General features: G+C 20.7%; 5 protein-coding genes across 5 annotated transcripts; 4 read left to right on the forward strand and 1 right to left on the reverse strand. All coding sequences in view use genetic code 6, as the record gives it.

Moving 5' to 3' along the window:
- Positions 1-73: 73 nt before the first annotated feature.
- Positions 74-590, forward strand: TTHERM_000310009 (hypothetical protein; the record flags this gene model as incomplete). Its single annotated transcript, XM_012798872.1, has 3 exons — positions 74-224; positions 281-391; positions 448-590. Exons 2-3 carry the CDS (start codon positions 334-336, stop codon positions 588-590), a joined length of 201 nt encoding a protein of 66 aa, XP_012654326.1. The 5' UTR covers positions 74-224; positions 281-333.
- Positions 591-917: 327 nt separating this feature from the next.
- On the reverse strand, positions 918-2,021 carry TTHERM_00310010 (hypothetical protein; the record flags this gene model as incomplete). Its single annotated transcript, XM_001021077.1, has 1 exon — positions 918-2,021. One exon carries the CDS (start codon positions 2,019-2,021, stop codon positions 918-920), a length of 1,104 nt encoding a protein of 367 aa, XP_001021077.1.
- A 2,441-nt stretch (positions 2,022-4,462) lies between these two features.
- On the forward strand, positions 4,463-4,903 carry TTHERM_000310019 (transmembrane protein, putative; the record flags this gene model as incomplete). The annotated part of the gene is made up of 1 exon (XM_012798873.1): positions 4,463-4,903. The coding sequence occupies one exon, from the start codon at positions 4,463-4,465 to the stop codon at positions 4,901-4,903; it is 441 nt and encodes a 146-aa protein (XP_012654327.1).
- Positions 4,904-6,897: 1,994 nt separating this feature from the next.
- Positions 6,898-8,969, forward strand: TTHERM_00310020 (hypothetical protein; the record flags this gene model as incomplete). The annotated part of the gene is made up of 5 exons (XM_001021078.2): positions 6,898-7,459; positions 7,880-7,963; positions 8,173-8,224; positions 8,454-8,756; positions 8,909-8,969. The coding sequence occupies 5 exons, from the start codon at positions 6,898-6,900 to the stop codon at positions 8,967-8,969; spliced, it is 1,062 nt and encodes a 353-aa protein (XP_001021078.2).
- Positions 8,970-10,723: 1,754 nt separating this feature from the next.
- On the forward strand, positions 10,724-20,044 carry TTHERM_000310058 (transmembrane protein, putative; the record flags this gene model as incomplete). The annotated part of the gene is made up of 18 exons (XM_012798874.1): positions 10,724-10,874; positions 10,928-11,173; positions 11,228-11,353; positions 11,405-11,542; positions 11,597-11,671; positions 11,764-11,871; positions 12,078-12,358; positions 12,417-12,714; positions 12,953-13,461; positions 13,513-13,974; positions 14,521-15,926; positions 16,261-16,906; positions 16,967-17,095; positions 17,146-18,111; positions 18,166-18,511; positions 18,577-19,653; positions 19,706-19,795; positions 19,860-20,044. 18 exons carry the CDS (start codon positions 10,724-10,726, stop codon positions 20,042-20,044), a joined length of 7,239 nt encoding a protein of 2,412 aa, XP_012654328.1.
- Between the last annotated feature and the right edge of the window lie 823 nt (positions 20,045-20,867).

Here is a 20,867-nt window from a genome sequence, read left to right on the forward strand (position 1 = left end):
TTTTTAAAAATTTAAAAAACCAATTCGAAGAATTCTAGAAAAACTAGGAACTAAAATAAATTTTGTTTCAAAATATAATTAAAAGTAATAAGAAAGACAAACACTTAAATAGCTAAAGAAGCTTTAGTTAAAACAAAAGATATAAAATCTTTTATTAAAGTTTCATTCTTTGTGTTAGCAACAAAAAAAACTAATCTCCTTTTAAACATAATTCAGTGACATTTGTAAAATTTAAAATTAAAGTATAAAATATATTTAATTAATCATTTTATATTTTCAGAATTAAAATATAAAGACTATTCTTAAAAAAATATTACAACTAAATTGGATTTAATGAAAGAAAGATAATCTGAAACAAAAAAAATGCAATCACTTTAAAGTTGTGAATAAAGTAATTAATATATAAATTTAAATTAATTATTACATTAAATTATTTTAATCTTAAAGATTAAGAAAATATATTATTATTTTCATCACCGAATACTGGAAGAGATTCATATATGCTTAAGTAGATATCAACTGATAGAAATCAAAATACAATCGAAGAAAATTACCATAAAGACATGGAGGAAAAATAAGAAAATCTTTGAGGAATTTTAACTAAAGCAACAATAATAATTTTTGTAAAAATGGAAATAACCAAGAAATAATTATTAAAGTTTTACTATTAGAAAAAGTTAAATTATTTTTAAAGCAATCATTTAAAAATTTTAAATTATTTATTTAATTTAATAAATTATTCAATTTATTTATATTGTATATTGTTATTTATTAAAATACCATAAATATGTATTAATTTCTTTTAATAGGAATCAATCTTTAAATTACATGTTAACGATATTATAAAAATCCTGAATGACAACCATAATTAGTTTGAGTTTAATTCTATGAATGTTTATTGCTAACAATTGTTTGATTCAATTTTCTATAACCTCACTAATTTTAACGAAAGTAGTTGGGCGAAAAACATTATGATTTACTTCTTCAATTCCTATCATTCCAGTTGAAAATTTCAGCTTAAAATCTTTATTTTATGTGGTATCTTTAAAAGGAACAAATGTAAATGATAGAAAATTTGGAATCTTTTCTTTTTAAAGTTCACTTCTAAAGAAATATTTTATCCAACCATCAAAAATTTGCTTCTCACTAATTATTTTGCCACAATATTCTTCATCAACACTCTTTTGATTGAATACATTATTCCAAAACTAAATATCTATGTCTTTAGGATGCTTCATTTAATCAATAAACTTATTTACAATTTTGAAGATTGGTTCTAAAAAGAAGCTATTAAAGTACCAATCAGCAAAATTATTTTCTATTAAACACTTAATCTTAAAAGCCAAATGTTCAAAATCTTCAATTCCTCCTATAAAATGAATTTTTTAAATTCCGCATACAGAGCAAGATTAAAAGCGTAAATTGCTTTCCATTTAAGATAATAAAAAGATGTTAGCTGATGTTTGTTCTACCAAATTTGAAGAAAAAAGATCAAAATCATTTTTAATTAGTAATCCTATTTATCCTTGAACACGCCTTTAGAATTAATAATTAAATATATCTAAAATGAGATCCCATCTATTTTCTTTGCATGGGAACACCTTTTAGCCTAAAACAGAAGATTCAATCTAAATAGTAGGCATATTTATCCCTTCAGAGGTATTAAAAAATTTTTCAAATTTTTATTAATCTCTGTTTATGTCTTATCCTAACTTATGACAAATTGAAAGCCATATATCACTTGCAGAAATCATAACTTCTCCATGTAAGCAGTAAGCAGCATAAAAAGCATCAAAAAAACTATTTCCTGTTATTTTAAAAATCTAATTATCCTACTTGACTTAGTTATTTAAAAAGAAGTGTGTTTTTTCTTAGTTAGTAAAGACTTGTCTTAAAAGTAACTTATTTCTTAGTTATTAATCTAACAAAGGAGTTTTTTAGATATCTAAAGAAATTATTTTTGCTAGATTCTAATTTTGAGAGCAATATGTTTTATTTATTATTTATACTATTCTTTTCATTTCTTTAGTTGATAAATTTATAGGATTAATGATCTCTTTGAAGATAAATTATTCAGTAAATATAATAAAATTTTTTTAGTATTTTAAAACATTTTTTAATTTAAAAAATAAAACTAAAAATTTATAAAAATGATAACTATAAAACCTTATTTCCTAATTTAAAATTAATGGCAAGATTTACAATACATCTTTGGTTTTGTGTAAAACTCAAATTATATTTAAAAATATACTATATATCTTTATTTATTTATTTCTTAAAAAAGATATTTTATTTTATTATTTTTATCAATAAACGACGAAATTTTTGAATGGCATCTTGCTATATTTGATATAAAAGAAATGAAAAATTGAGGTATATAAAAAAATTATTAATTAACTTTTAAGATAAAGTTGATTTTTCATTTATATACTCAACCATTTTTTTTTTTGAGACTTTAGATAATCAGAGTAAGAGAGAAAAAAGATATGATTCTTATCTTTTAGGAACAATAATTATTCTTGTATCAGAAACTTAAAGAAAATTATATAAATTCTTTTCAAAATTAAAATAGATTGATTAAAGCATAAAAATAGCAAGAATTAATTGTTAATATTTTAACTTTTTTTCTGATAAAATATTCTTCCCTCAAATAGTATTTAATAATAATACTTATTTTAAAAGAATATAAAAAATAGTTTTTAATTGTTTGCAAATAATTAATATATTAACAACACCTTTGAATTTAAAAATCAATTTTAAATTAATTTATTAAAATTATTTATTATTATTTGTTAATTTACAGCAATAAAAAAGTAAAAATAGAAATATTTTCAAAAAAATTTGAATTTTATATCTTCCAAACTCAATAATATGATGTTATTTATTTTTTTAATTTCAGTTAAAAATTAAATAACTAAAAGTCTGATTTTATGTTTTATATAGCAATAGTTAGTTAAATAATAAGTTGATATTATTTTTTAATGAGATCTTTATTCAAACTTTAATATGATCTCCTTAAACCTATGCTTAAACACTCTATATATATATTTCTTTTAAAAATCTAATATCAATAAAAAATTATTAAAAACACATTAACTATCTATCAATCAAGAAAAAATGAACTCTAATAGCTTAATAGCATAAAGTAAGTATGAAGAATATTTACAATCTGTAGAATTAGAATAAGTAACTAGACCTAATCTCTTTAAACAGCAAGATTATTAACCTGAAACTATTTCTGTAAATAAAATAAAATTATCTAAATAAGATTATTGTAGAGTCTTATTTATACCAACTCATCTCTATTAAAATGACTAATATGAAATAAATTTTCGAGGAGATTAAATTAACTTATTAAATTGTATGTATAAATACGGAATCTAAGGGGAAATATCTTATATTTCTCTTTTAGATATAAGCAAAAAACCAGAGACTTTGATATCCTATGAGTTCAAGATTTAGGAAGATTAATCTAAAATCAATTTTAAAGCTGGAGTTTTAGGAGGTAAATATATTTTATTATCACTATAGTCAGCTACTGAAGTTGAATTACATATTCTTAACCTTGATCTAACATTAATTATGAAACATAATTTCAAAGACTCTTTCTATATAAAAGATTAAGAATATATTTTTGATAATGAAATGCCTGAAGAAGATCTAGGCGAATTTGAAAATAGTATAGATTATTTTTAGGATAAAATAATTTACTATCAATGTCAATAAGTACTTTTTAAAATAGACATCAATCAAAGATTTGTGGAATAGAAAATATTTTAAGGATAATCTTGTTTACTATTGAGACTACTCCCTATTACTTAGAGTGAGTTTAATTACTATTTCAAAAGTAGTGATAAGAACAGCTTATCAGGCTATTCAAAAAATGAATAAAACAAATTAATTTTATTTGTAGTTTTGGAAACAAAAATTTTTTAATTAAACATATTTAATCTAGCAATAATTAGAGAAACAAAAAATCCTTACATAGTTTCATCAAAAAAGTAAAAAAAAATAATACAAGCTTTTGTATTACCTATTTAATTAAAGAGTAGATAGAATAAATTATTTTCTAGTTGGACATTTATAATAAAAGTAAAAGGTAGTAATATGAATTTGTTTGATTGGAGAGAAAAAGATTTATTTAAAAAAAAAAAAAATTCAATTAATGATAATTCAGATAACAGTCGTTTAAAATCTTTTATGAAATTTAGTATTATACATAAAATATTATTTAATAAAAAAGAAATTTTAATTTAATTGAGAGATTCAAATAGATATCATTAAAATACTAGTACTTTTAATTTGGTGATATCAAAGATAAAAGGAAAAAAGAACTATGATTATAGTTTCAACTTTATTTACTAAGATTTTAATTAAATTTCTTAATATTATAAGGTATTGCACTATTATCCTCCTATATTGTTAAAAAACTCAATTGTTTACCCATGTTTGACTATAAAAAATGAATATAGATAAATTATAAGCTACGATTTAAACTTTTTGTGGTTTAATAGATAAGGATCTTACTATTTAGAAAAATTGTAAAATTGTAATGATCAAATATCATATACACCTAATTTAGAATATTCTATAATAAGGAGGACAAATTAATCTATTGTTTTTTAGTTAATAGATTAAAAAATTAAAACAATTATTTATTATGAATATCCTGACACAACTGATAAACATATCTATGAATACCTATATAATGATAATAAATCTGAGATAATTTTTATTGAACATGGTAGAGATTATGAAGGACCTTCATACTATAATTTATGTTCAATTTTACCAAAAGAATAAGATGATGGCTTTTATAATGAAGTTTTAGAGTTAAAAACATATATTATGTCTTACTCAAAATTTTTAAAAGATTCTCATAAAAATTTATACTTACCTATGATTTATAAAGAAGATGAATAATTATACTTTGGAATATATGATGTAAATAGCAAGTAATTTATAAATGAAAAGATCCTAATCCTAAAAGATCAATATTTAAAATTATCTTATTTGAATGAAGAAAAAAAAGAATTTATTTTGCTATTTTCATGTTATAATGAAGATTTAAATGAATGCCTGTATAATTTATACATTCTTTAATTGGATTAAGAAAATCAAAAAGAAAATAAGCTTAAACTAATTAAAGACGACATACTAGAATATTCATAAGTTGAAAAAGATAACCAAAATAATATTTTCCTTCCAATGCTATTTTATGAAGACAAAAAAAAATATTTTGGAATATTTGATTTAAATAAGAAATAAATAATTAAAGAATCAACTCGCTTATCATAATATACGCACACAATACACTCTAATTATTATGAGGATAAAAAAGAATTTATTTTACTATTTGAAATTTTTGGAAAAAATTCTTTTTTAGCTTTTTATTCATTTGATATGATTTAACTTAAATTTAAATTTATAAATATGCATAAAATATAAAACATTTATTTTACATTAAGTACAAATAAAAACAAATTGATACTTAAAAGTAGTGATAAAAATAGGCAGATTATTATTTTTGACAGAAACAAGAGGTTTGAAATTAGAAAAATCTGCTAACCAAAAATATATTTTAAATAGGCTAAATAAGATCTTGGTACTTAGTCAAGATATCATTAAATTATGATTATTCATAATTAAAAATTTAATTATAAATAATTTTTTAATACCAGAAGCTAAGAATTTTATAATTATTATCTTAATGAATTATAGGTTGGTTGGGATTTACATTATTATATAAAAACATAATTAAATGATGGCAAGATTTTAATTTATAAGGATAGATAATTTTATTTACTTAATAAATGTGCTCAAATAAATAAATGAATTAATTAAAGTTTAAAAATCGAATTCTTACTTATTTTTATATTTTATTTTTTGAAGTATTATTTTAAAAAAACATTTTAGCTTTTTAAAATAAAAATATCCTACATGTGAAATATCACCTAATGTGATACTACATTTATCAAGAATTTAAATTTAAAAAATATATATTCTCTCTCATTTATCTTAAATATTCATTTAAAATATCTTAATCTTATAAAATATATAAATTATTACTCATTCTTTATTTCTATTAATACTTTTCTCTCTCATACTTACCTCAATTCTTCATATAAATCGATTCACTCAATTAGATATTTAAACTCAGACAAAAATAAAAAAACTGTTTATTTTAGATAAAAAAACAAAAGAAAAATTGAAGAATATAAAAATTTTATTCACTATATTTTTATATAAAATTTATTATTTTAGTATTTATCACAACCGTATTTTATTTTTTAGACTTTCATAATCAGAGTAAGAGATCAAAAAAAAGATTAGAATTTTATCTTTAGGGGCTATAATTATTCTTATATCAGAAACTTTAAGAAAATTAAATAAATTCTTTTCAAAATTAAAATAGATTGATTTTAAAATAAAAATAACAAGAATTGTTAATACTTTAACTTTTTTTCTGATAAAATATTCTTTTTCTCAAATAGTCTTTAAAAGAAATACTTATTATATCAAGAATATAGTGTCTTTATAAAAAATTTTTTATAATTTTTTGCAAGTAATTAAAAAATTAATAAAATCTTTAAATATAAAAATCTATTTTAAATTACTTTATTTTTTTATTATTATTTATTAATTTGTATCTGATGATAAAAATAAATAGAATAAATTTCAAAAAAAATTAAATATAATATCTTTCAAACTCAATTATATGATTCTATAGTTACTTTTTTAATAATTAGATATTATTATTTAATGAGATCATTATACAAATTTTAATATGATCTCCTTAAATCTATGTTTAATCACTCTATATATATATTCTTTTTATAATTTAATATCAATAATAAATTATTAAAAACACATTAACTATCTATCAGTCAAAAAAAAATGAACTCTAAAAGCTTAATTGAATAAAGTAAGTATGAAGAATATTTACAATCTGTAGAATTAGAATAAGTAACTAGACCTAATCTCTTTAAACACCAAGATTATTAACCTGAAACTATTTCTGTAAATAAAATAAAATTATCTAAATAAGATTATTGTAGAGTCTTATTTATACCAACTCGTCTCTATAAAAATGACTTATATGAAATAAATTTTCGAGGAGATTAAATTAACTTATTAAATTGTATGTATAAATACGGAATCTAAGGGGAAATATCTTATATTTCTCTTTTAGATATAAGCAATAAACCAGAGACTTTGATATCCTATGAGTTCAAGATTTAGGATGCTTAATCTAAAATCAATTTTAAAGCTGGAGTTTTAGGAGGTAAATATATTTTATTATCACTATAGTCAGCTACTGAAGTTGAATTACATATTCTTAACCTTGATCTAACATTAATTATGAAGCATAATTTCAAAGACTCTTTCTATATAAAAGATTAAGAATATATTTTTGATAATCACATGCCTGAAGAAGATCTAGGCGAATTTGAAAATAGTATAGATTATTTTTAGGATAAAATAATTTACTATCAATGTCAATAAGTACTTTTTAAAATAGACATCAATCAAAGATTTGTGGAATAGAAAATATTTTAACAATAATCTTGTTTACTATTGAGACTACTCCCTATTACTTAGAGTGAGTTTAATTACTATTTCAAAAGTAGTGATAAGAACAGCTTATCAGGCTATTCAAAAAATGAATAAAACAAATTAATTTTATTTGTAGTTTTGGAAACAAAAATTTTTTAATTAAACATATTTAATCTAGCAATAATTAGAGAAACAAAAAATCCTTACATAGTTTCATCAAAAAAGTAAAAAAAAATTATACAAGCTTTTGTATTACCTATTTAATTAAAGAGTAGATAGAATAAATTATTTTCTAGTTGGACGTTTATAATAAAAGCAAAAGATAGTAATATGAATTTGGTTGATTGGAGAGAAAAGGATTTATTTTAAAATTAAATGTCAACTGACGATAATTCTGATTAGAGTGGTATAAAATCTTTTATGAAATGTTGTATTATACATAAAATATTAGTTAATAAAAAAGAAATTTTAATTTAATTGAGAGATTCAAATAGATATATATAATACACTAGTACTTTTAATATGGTGATATCAAAGATAAAAGGAAAAAAGAACTATGATTATAGTTTCAACTTTATTTACTAAGATTTTAATTAAATTTCTTAATATTATAAGGTATTGCACTATTATCCTCCAATATTGTTAAAAAACTCAATTGTTTACCCATGTTTGACTATAAAAAATGAATATAGATAAATTATAAGCTACGATTTAAACTTTTTGTGGTTTAATAGATAAGGATCTTACTATTTAGAAAAATTGTAAAATTGTAATGATCAAATATCATAAACACCTAATTTAGAATATTCTATAATAAGGAGGACAAATTAATCTATTGTTTTTTAGTTGATAGATTAAAAAATTAAAAAAACTATTTCTTATTTATATCCTGTTAGATGTAATGGCAAATTAGGAAAATCATTTGATAAACGTATCAAAAATTACCTATATAATGATAATAAATCTGAGATAATTTTTATTGAAGATGATTAAGATTATGGAGGACCTTCATACTATAATTTATGTTCAATTTTACCAAAAGAATAAGATGATGGCTTATATAATAAAGTTTTAGAGTTAAAAACATATATTATGTCATACTCAAAATTTGAAAAAGATTCCTATAATAATTTATACTTACCTATGACTTATAAAGAAGATGAATAATTATATTTTGGAATATATGATGTAAATAGCAAGTAATTTATAAATGAAAAGATCCTAATCTTAAATGATCCAGATTTAAGATTATCTTATTTGAATGAAGAAAAAAAAGAATTTATTTTGCTATTTAAATATTATTATGAAGATTTAGATGAATACCTGTATAATTTATATATTCTTTAATTAGATCAAAAAGAAAATAAGCTTAAACTAATTAAAGACAACATAATAGAATATTCATAAGTTGAAAAAGATAACCAAAATAATATTTTCCTTCCAATGCTATTTTATGAAGACAAAAAAAAATATTTTGGAATATTTGATTTAAATAAGAAATAAATAATTAAAGAATCAACTCGCTTATCATAATATACGCACACAATACACTCTAATTATTATGAGGATAAAAAAGAATTTATTTTACTATTTGAAATTTTTGAAAATAAATCTTTTTTAGCTTTTTATTCATTTGATATGATTTAACTTAAATTTAAATTTATTAATATGCATAAAAAATAATTTCATTTATTTACATTAAGTACAAATAAAAACAAATTGACACTTAACAATATTTATAAAAATGAATAGATTGTTTTTAACAGAAATAAAAGGTTTGAAATAAGAAAAATCTGCTAACCAAAAATATATTTTAAAATGGTTACTGAATATCTTGGTAATTAGTCAAGATATCATTAAATTATGATTATTCATAATTAAAAATTTAATTATAAATAATTTTTTAATACCAGAAGCTAAGAATTTTATAATTATTATCGTAATGAATTATAGGTTGATTGGAATTTATATTATTACATAAAAACATAATTAAATGATGGCAAGATTTTAATTTATAAGGATAGATAATTTTATTTACTTAATAAATGTGCTCAAATAAATGTATGATTTAATTAAAGTTAAAATTAATGATTTTAAAAATCGAATTCTTACTTATTTTTATATTTTATTTTTAGAAGTATTATTTTAAAAAAATGTTTTAACTTTTTAAAATAAATAAAAATATCCTAAGTATGAAATATTATATAATGTGATACTTCATTTATCAAGAATCCAAATTATTTTTATATTAAAAATAATTTAAATTTGAAAAAATTTTTTTTAATAGTTAATGAATTTTCTCAAATTTTGATTATAATAGCATTTTTTAAGGTATATATAGAGGATATTTTATTCATATTTTTTAAAAAGATTTCATAAAAATGTTTGTTTTGCACATTAATTATTTTTATTGAAAAAAAAAATAGTTATTTAGATATTTTAAGAAAAATTGACTAACTAATTATCTATGTGATAGCAAAATATCTGAATAATAAATATAAAAAGATTGTAAAGAAATTATCAAAATATTATTAGAAAAAAGCTTATTTTTTAACTGTATTATACATAAAAAACTATATGTAAATAACATAATAAAATAAAAAACATTTCATTTTCTTACGCAAAAAAAATATCTAAATTATTTATTACAATATAACTAAGTGAAACAAAAATGCTAATACAAATCTGATGAACATGATTTTATTAAATTTCTAAAATTTATGGAATTAATTTGTTTCCTTTGTATTAAATGAATATGTGGATATTAATTAATTCGAACTTAATTAAAGTTGCTTTTTTTTTAAATTAGATTTTAATGATGATATATTTACTTAGATTATGCTTATTAAACAAAAAAGAAATAAAAATCTACTGAATTTACTGAAAAAAGTTGTGCTTAAATTTTGATTAAGATAGATAAATTAAAAATTGTATGAAAAAGATTTAGTAAAATAATAAGAGAAAGCAGAGCAAAGTTTGATAAAAAAAAATTACTTAAATATGAAAGTAAAGTGCTTTTATACCTTGGTATTTTTATAAGTGCTAATAGGATATATTTGTAGCTAAAATACTTGCCCTTAAAGTTATGAATATAACAGTTAATAAATTTTTTTTTTTTAACCTATTAGTAATAATAATTGTTCATTCATTTTTTCATATAGGAATAATGTACGAAAAAGGAATGGCACCACTTTAGCTACTTTTGATCCCATAAACTAATATACTAATCGTATTATCAAATGATTAATATAATTCATGGCCTAGCGTTTATTACGTTGTTGATACAGAGACTAATAAAGTAACAAACGTCGTAGAAAGTAATATTTTATTTTTAAAATACTAAAAAGCTTAAACACTTATTTAAAATAAGTGGTCAACCCCATTTATTATATAAGATACGTTCCAGCAATAAAATCGATAATAGGAATAAACGCTTCGACATTTTATGTATTTGATATATATACAATGTCGATTATCTAATAAGCGAAAGTAGTTGATTAAGGAGCTCAAGCAGATAACTTTATAGATACAGCTATTGCAGTAATTTCTTCGTATAAAAATATAGTTGTTGCATATAATATCCAACAACAAAGAGTTGCTAATACTTACTACTCAAGTAAATATTATTTACAAATTATTATAAGGTGGTTGATTAATATTTTAATATTAGCAAGCCCAGTATTAAGTTTTTCGTGCCTAACCTTTCCAGAAAATGAGCATCTAGTCTTCATGAATGATAACTCTGTTATAGTAATTTGGAATGTAGATACTGGAGTTTACATTAGTGTATAATAAGGTAAATATTTAATTAATTCTAAATAATCTTAAGATATTCTTAACAAAATAGTGTAAACCATGTAAAACAGTTTATTTGCGCATTTATAGAACACCTATTATGTATTTTTTGTTGCAGAGTCTACTTAGTTATAATTAATTGATTACTCTGAATATAAACTAGGAAACGCTAATTCGTTATACACAATAGGTATTTTTTTTACCCTTACTTAACTTCTTCTAACATAAATATTTTATCCTAAAGATACTTAAGATACTCTAAAGCAATATAACATGCCATTCGATCCCAATCAAATAATAGTTAAGTCTTTGGCTATCAGTATGCAAGATTAACTGCAATATAATTATTTAGTGGTAAGTCATTCCACGTAACAAATAATTATCTTTAAAATGCCAAAATAATTTGAATAGAATACTTTTTAACTACAGCCTATCTACGCATAGTAAATTTAATTTTATTCTTGGATAATGCCTCAAAATAGTTTGAGCTTGTACTTATGTCTACAATATATGATTTAGGTAATAAATTTCTATAACGAGATTCAACCTTAGTATTCCTAATTGTTATGTAATTTTCTTATTATTACTTTTCTAGACTTAAAAAGAAGATTGATTTCATGCAAGAAAAATAAGTTTTAAATAAAAATATTTTGTTATTTTTATAAAAATAAGATTTTTATTGTAAAATCATAAATAAAAAAAATAATTTTATTTAAAAATAATAGATTTTCCTTCTGTACAATCAATACCTATGATTCCTATTTTAAATCAAAATAATTAAGAAATTTACATTTCAGTATTTTAAGATAATGTGGGAATGCCAAATTTATATGTTTTCATTTAAGGTTTAGACTAAACTGGGAAATAATTATTATTAACCCCTTACTTCGATGCATTTAGTCCTTTAGCTTATAGTGCCTAAATTGTATTAAATTCTAACTCTGCTGAAGTATCTTATAAGATAATTTCTGGACGAATATTAATCTATGATGTTAACTAATAAAAAGTATTTTTTATTTATTCATTCATTTAAATTTATAATTTTAATCAATTTATAAAATTAGTACATCGATTTCAATATCTTAAATAATTATAGATGGATAGATCAAATTTCAGATTATTTCGTAATTAAAAATACTAATAGCTACACCTTTATTTCAGTTAATCATTTAGATGAAGGTAAATCTATAATGATCTTAGATCTTAATACTTAATAAGCTGCCTACATTTATCCTCCTGATCAAACTATACTAGGACATGCCTTTATTTATAATACTCAAGATTAAAAAATCTATGCATTTAATCAATAAGGCACTCTTCATATTTGGGATTTTGATGGCAATCATTTGTCTCAGCAATAAAGTATATATTTTTTTTATTTTCATTAGAAATATTTCTTTAAAGTAGTTAAGAAAATAAATAAATAAATAATTATTTAACATTAAAAATATTTTATTAAATAAATAAACAATTTTCTTTCTTTCAATTTGATTAATCCCTTTTAAGATTAATAATATATTTTAAAACTATATTTTACTTTCATTTAAAAAAAATCTTATTCTAATAAATCATTCACTCTTTAATTAAAAATTATAAATAGTTTCTAACACTCAAGTCATTTAAATGTTAAAGTTAAAAAATCTTATTGCTTTTGTTGATATAAACTACAACTTGAATTAGATTTTAGATTCAGAAACAACTGCTAAATTTGTTTATTAATTTTCCAATTCTCTCTCTACTTTCAAATATTTAGAATAAATTGATTTAATTTTTGCTGGCGAAACTATTTCAGGAAAAGTTTATGGATTCAAATTAAATAAAAATTCTTACTTAGAATTGTTTATTTAATTTAAAACACTGATAAGCTAGTCAATTTATGGAATATTTTATACTCCTATCTCTAAAATGTTGTATATTTCAGCACAATACTCTAATAGTTTCTTTGATATATCCTAATGCCTCTTGGATGTTTAATAGTGTCTTTCATGCTCTTAAAAGTTTTACATTTCTAACAGCTAATAGTAATATAGGTAAAGTAATAGCTATGGCTAAGGCTTACAAAATTACCCCTACACAACATATTAAAATATGATCTCAGTATTCTTAATAGTAATTTTTTATTTTTTGATAATATTTTATTAATTAATTTTATTTAAAAAGGCATAAAGATATTCCAAAATTATGACAAATATTTAAAATATTTAGACTTAAATATATACTGACAGTTAATATACCTTAAATTTAGAATAATATATTCTATAATTTAATTTTTAAAATGTAATTTAGCTTTCTTTCTAGCCTATTGCTATTGGTAGCAGTTCTTAACTATCTTCTATAAAATTATCTGGAGACTTTTAATTTAATAACTTCTAATCTATTTAAATTTAAAATATTACCATTTTGTTTGATGTAACCTAATATTCTAATTGTTCTTTAGTCTTCAATTCTATAATAAGCTAAGTAGTATTAGATAATATTTAAATGCTAAGCAGTGATAATAACAATTTAGATTACTGTAATAAAATTAATTTAATAAATTCTTAGTTAACTATGTAAAACATATTAATGGATTCTAAAACTTTTAAAAATTAAACTTATGTTACATCAATAGGAACTTAAAAAGTAATTTATTTAGAATATTTATTTATTGTTTTATTCCCTCTTTCCTTCCTTCCTTTTTAGTTAGTTAGTTAGTTACTTACTTACTTACTTACTTACTTACTTACTTACTTACTTACTTACTTACTTACTTACTTACTTACTTACTTACTTACTTACTTACTTACTTACTTACTTACTTACTTACTTACTTACTTACTTACTTACTTACTTACTTACTTACTTACTTACTTACTTACTTACTTACTTACTTACTTACTTACTTACTTACTTACTTACTTACTTACTTTACTTACTTACTTACTTACTTACTTACTTACTTACTTACTTACTTACTTACTTACTTACTTACTTACTTACTTACTTACTTACTTACTTACTTACTTACTTACTTACTTATTTCTTTCTATATTTTGAATCAACATAAAAATTTATTTCTAAAGTAGTTAATAGTATTAATTTTTAGATAATAAAAAAATTAAAATAATTGGAAATCTAAATAAAATTTTACTTGATAAAAAATCAAATTAATTTTTTTTCTATTAAAAGGTGAAATTTAATAATTTTAACTTGACGAATTGTTAAATTGGAATATTTAGTATTTTTAATTAACAATCTCACACAATTCTTGAGATTAAAAATCTAAATATCTTAGGAAATAAGTACTTGCCTCTACAAAATTAAAATTAAAAATAAACTTAATCATTTTTTTCTGCAGGATAAATATCTTTGGATCATGCCTTGATTGATAACAACTATTTTCTAAATACTAATATTATGCAAGTAATAGCTTAAGTTAACTACCCAAATCTTTTGTTCTCTTTAAGCAATATAATTTTGTAGAACAACTAATTTTAAACAGTATCTCAAAGCGTTTTTTTTTCATGCTTGTTTTCACTTTTACCCTAACCAGACCATTAAATTATTGCTTCAAACATATTTGTTTTCAATAATGATATTGTTCAAAATAATAAATTAGAGAATAACTAATATTTTTTTACTAATCTAATTTAATCTAATAACATTAATAACACAAGTTTGTAAAATGTAAACCTTACTAATAATTAATACTTATCCTTCATTTAGAGCTAGGATTTATTTAACTTTTAACTTGATACTTTTGAGTGTTCTTATACAAATGAATATCTGTAAAAATATTTACGAAATCCTTCATCTGGATGTATTAGTTTATAAGAAACAAAGTAAATTTAAATAACAAACCTAAACATATCATAAAAGTTGGCATTTGATTCTAATTTAATTGATATCCTCAATTAAAAGGTAGCTTAAACTTACATCAAATTTTATAATAGCTCATTTAGTAATATATTGTTATTTCAATCATAGCAATATAAGTAAGCTAACCCTTTGATAATAAGGTCATCCTACTAAAACGACATATTAATTTAAAATTGTACCTTTTATAATAACACTTTATTTGGTATACCTAATTCAATAGCAGTATCAAGCTCTGCTATATAAATTATGAATATTGTTGGAACTGCTACTCTAAATTAAACATACTTTAAAAACCTAAGTTCAAATTCTGACATAAATGGTTTTTATGCTTTATCTTAGAATACAGTAATAATAAATTCAATTTTTGATACTACGTTATATTAACAAACAAATCAAATTTAAAGCTCAAATCAGTTGAGTTAATAAATTAATTTGAAAGGAGGGTCAGTAAACATTAAATCCTAATCAGTCCAAATTATTCAATCTGTATTCAAAACTTCAGAATCTCACTCAGGAGGGTTTATTTACATTACTTCTTATTCTTAAACCTTGAATGTAAATATCAGTTAGTCCTAATTTAAAAATGGTTTAACAAAGCTGAATGGAGGTGCAATCTTTTTAGATACTCTTGGATCCACAACACAGCTATTTATATCAGATTCATCATTTGAAAATATCTATCAGCTGAATTTTTAATCCTCTCTGATTTATATAAAGTAATTTTAAATTAAATTTTCTAAAAATTAGAATTAAAACATTACATTTATTTATTAATTATTCTTTTTTGATTTGATAATTAAACTTGATATATTAGTCTACATATTGTTTGATATTGAAAACTATTTTTCTGTGTAATTTTGCAAGTTTTATCTAACTTTTTTTTCTTTTTTGAAAAATAATTTTGATAAGCCAATTTTTCAATATTTTTTATAAAATAAATTTCAAACTTTAAGTAGTAAAATAAATTTAATATATTTTAGAAATCTAAATAAATTGTTTATAATATTTTAACTTCAAAAGCAGAAAAAAATATTTTATTTTAATAAAAAGTGAAGATAATGTAGGTAAAAATGCGAAAGTAAACAGCTTTATTTACTTGAATAATACAAATTTTACAAATATTTTTGGAGAAGACATTACATCAATATTTTCGATAACTCTTTCGTAGCTAAATGTTAATAAGTCTTTTTATTAAGTTAATTTAACTAATTCTCAAAGCTCTATCTTACCATTAGATTCACTTAATTAAATATACCCATCAACTTACATTAGCTCGATTAGAAGTGATGTTTATATGGATAAAGTCACCATTTAGAATATTTAGGATAAATACCAAATATCATAAGATCATTAAATATTTTTTGCTGTTTCAAAGTCAAATTTCAAATTGTATAATTGTGTTATTAAAGATATCTAAATGAACATAGGAGGTTTAGCTTTCTTTGATCAGGGTTCAATTGATATTTAAAATTTACAGATTTCTAATATTAAATATCAAACTAAAAATGAAAGATTATTACAGCCTCTAAATAGTTACTTATATTAAATTACATCCTTACAGTTTTCGAATTCTATTATAACAATGAATTAATCAAATTTATCTAATATTTTTTGCTAGAATGTCTGTATTGGAGGTTTTGCTTTGATAAAATCATCTTAATTGATTATTTCAAATTCAAATTTCACAAACATTCAGGTAAATTTTAAATTTTATATTACAATAAATAAACTGAAATTAAAAATAATTATTTTAAAGTCATATAGCGGAGGAGCAATTACAATATAAAATCCTAAGTTAAATGTTTTAATAAGCAAATGCAATTTTTAAGATAATTTATCTAACTTTGATGGTGGTGCATTACAAATAGCCTCAACTTAAATTATGGTAAAGCTTTTAAAAAAAATTACCAAATAACTCTTATTTTATTTTAAAAGGCCAACAACATTTCTATTAATAAGAACATTTTTCAAAAGAATACAGCTTAATAGGGATAAGGAGGAGCTATCTACTTTTATACTCAAAATTCAACAAGCGATAATTCTTTAACTATATAAGATAATCTAATTAATAATAATGTAGCTTATATCGGAGGTGGTATTAAATATGAAGGAATTGTTCCTGTATTGATTAACAATACCATTTAAGATAATAAAGCTGTTTTATATGGATAAAATACTTTTTCTTATCCTACAAAACTTTAGTTAGAAAATGCTTAAGAAATTATAAATAGTTATAATAATATTGAGGTATATGAAAATAAAATTGTAATAAATCATTAGAGGAGTGGAGAATCTTTACCTAATATGACATTCACTCTTAGGAACGATTATGGTGACATAATGAAATTTGTGGATACTGCAGATTATCAACAACAAAATTACATCTCAATATAAATTGATCCATAAAGTTCTTTTTTCAGTTAATATTACATAAGAGGCGATCCTTAAGCAGGCTATAATTCATAAGAAAACTCTTTTTAATTTAAAAACATAGATTTAATTGGAAAGCCACTTACAAAAGTAAAATTAATGATAAAGAGCAATTTAATAAGAGACTCTAATACTACCTAATTATCTAATAACTATTTCTTTGAAGTAGAAGCTCATATTTAAGATTGCCAAATTGGTTAAATCCCTTATTAGTATAATAACTTTTAAGAATGTACAATATGCGAAAAAGGAACATATTCGTTTGATAAAACTTAGTGTTATAAATGCCCTAACGGAGCAGAATGCTTAGGAGGTAGTCAAATAATTGTAGATAAGGGATATTGGAGAAGTGGTGAGTATGATGAAGACATAATTCTTTGTGAGCATTTGTAAGAAAATTGTGTTGGAGGATCATATGGCAATAATATATGCTACAGAGGGCATATCGGTGGATTGTGTGAAGAGTGTGATGTAAGTATTTGTTTTAAGCTATAAATAATTTTATTTATAATTTTACTTTTAAAGATATATGGTGAAGTTTGGGGAGAAAGCTATGCAAAATCTGGAAAATATCAATGTAGTGAATGTAGCAAGATAGCAAATAATTAGTATATAGTGACTGTTGTTACGCTTTGGACTTTGATCTCAATGGTCATTGCTATAAAAGATAACACAGAAGAATAAGAACAATTACATCAAAAAGAAATTTTTGAAAGAATTAGAAAGAGAAATACAATATCAAAAAGGCCATAAAATAAATAAATAAACTCAACAAATCCATAAGATTAAACAAGTGTTTACATAAAAATTTTTACGAATTATTTTTAAATTATTTCATCGATTGCAACATTTAATTTGTAAGTTCCTTCTGGTAAAATTTTTAAGCAATATCTTTTAGAATTATAATTAATTATTTGAAAAATAAATATATAATAGGTATAATTGAGTTTCCATAATCTGTAGGCCAACCAATACAAAAAACAATTAACTCGCTAGATTGTGCTCTTAAAGAGTTTACTACATCTATGCCCATAATATATCTAAGATTAGTTTTCTCAATAATTATGCCTATAGTATATTTACTTATTTTCATGATTGGTCTACTCATTTACTATAAAGTAATTAATAAGCAAAAAAACTTCCCTTATTATATGATTAATACAGCTTTGATATTTTTATTGATTTATACTTAACCAGATTTAGTAGCTTAAATGATAGCTTTACTTTCGTGCAGATAAATTGGGAATGAAAAATATATTCTTTCTAATGTATCTTTTAAATGTTACACATAGGATTTTTATTAGTGGGGATTAGGCTTTATATTACCTTTACTATTTGCTTTCGTATTTTTATTCCCCTATATCCTACTAAGACAATTAAAAAATTCTAAAAATAACTTATAAGAGCTAAAAGTGAAAAGAAAATACAGTATTTTATATAAAGAATACACTTAAAAGTGCTATTATTGGGAGTTTGTAAAAATGGCATAAAAACTATCAATAATATTATCTCTTAATTTCTATTCTTAAGATATAAAGACTAAAGGAATTTTAGTATTTATTACCATTACATTTTATTCTATCTCCTTAATGGTATTTAATCCTTATAAAAGCCTTTAAATAAATAAACTTGATCATTATTCTACAAATGTTTGTGCTATCTCTGTACTTCTTGGTATTTTCTTGTATAGCAATAGTTATTAATATTTCGTAATAATTTCATTTACAGTAATAATAGTAATCAACGCTTTATTTATTCTACTTATGATAAGGAATATCATTTTAGGCTATACTTAAAAGTTTGAGAAACCACTTTAAGATATACTACATAAGCTTAGTTCTAAAATTAAATTCATTTCAAATTATTTATAAAGAAAGAAAGAAAAAGATGAGTAATAAGCAGCAAAAAGAATATTAATTAAATAAAAAGTGTAAAAAATACTTCTAATCTTCAAATCTATGAATATATAATAAAAAAGATAGTTAGCAATAGATGCTTTCACTCAGATGATAGGTAAATAAAATATATTTCTAATTTTTAAATTAAAGTATTTATGATATAAAAGATAAAAAGCTAACCAAATAAGAACTGCAATAATTGAATCTAAATAATTAAAATAGTGAAAAATAAATTAGCATAATGAATGATGAATAAGGTAATCTGATTTAATTTATTCTAAAAACATTTTTAAAGTTAAACAATTTAATTAAATAAAATAGCTAAAAAGGAATCCATGACAGTATTTTCATCACGAAATATAATAATAAAGTTTTAATAAAGTGAAAAATCTTTGCTCTCTACTTAAAAAGATAAATAAAATGAAGAGGATTATTAACATGATATTGAAGAAAAAACTTTAAAAGATACATAAATTGAATTAGACTTTAAAAAATTTTAAAAGTGATTATTACTATATGCTGCATATTTTTTCTGTAGCTAACAAACTACTTATAAAAAATAATAAATAAATTAATTTATAATTTTAATGTTATTTTATTTTTATATTGCTATTTATTAAGTATAATTTTTGATTACAGCATAATAGTAAAATTGAATTAAATAAAAATAAAAAAACTGAAGGATAAATATAAAATCAAATTGATATGATTCTAAAGATAAAATAAAACAAATTAATAATCACAGAAAAATTAAAAGAAGAAAATGAAAATTTATAATTTAATCATAGAGAGATTATATGTAAATTAAGGATTTAAAATAAAAAGAAATATAAATATTAAATATGGATGTAGAATAAAAAATTGATAATTATGATATTAAAAGTAAATCATTTTATAAAGATTTTTTTGGAAATAATTAATGAATTAAAAATATCTTAGAATTTAAAAATCTATTTGAAATAAATTACATTTTATTTATTTTTTCTTTAAAACTTAAAATGAATTAAATTAAATTATTTTTTTTATTATTATTTGTTAATTTGTATCTGAAGATAAAATAGAATAAATTTCAAAAAAAATTAAATATAATCTAAACTCAATAATATGATGCTATTTTTTTAATATCAGTTAAAATATAAATAAACTAGGAAATCTGATTTTATATTTTATATTGAAATAGTTAGTTATTTAATAATTTTATTTTATTTTTTAATGAGATCATTATTCTAATTTTAATATTATCTCCTTAAATTTATCTTTAAACATTCTATATATATTCTTTTTATAAATCTAATATCAATAAAAAATTATTAAAAACGCATTAATCAT

The sequence above is a fragment of the Tetrahymena thermophila genome (genome assembly GCF_000189635.1).
Source record: "Tetrahymena thermophila SB210 genomic scaffold scf_8254551, whole genome shotgun sequence".
Taxonomy (NCBI): domain Eukaryota; phylum Ciliophora; class Oligohymenophorea; order Hymenostomatida; family Tetrahymenidae; genus Tetrahymena; species Tetrahymena thermophila.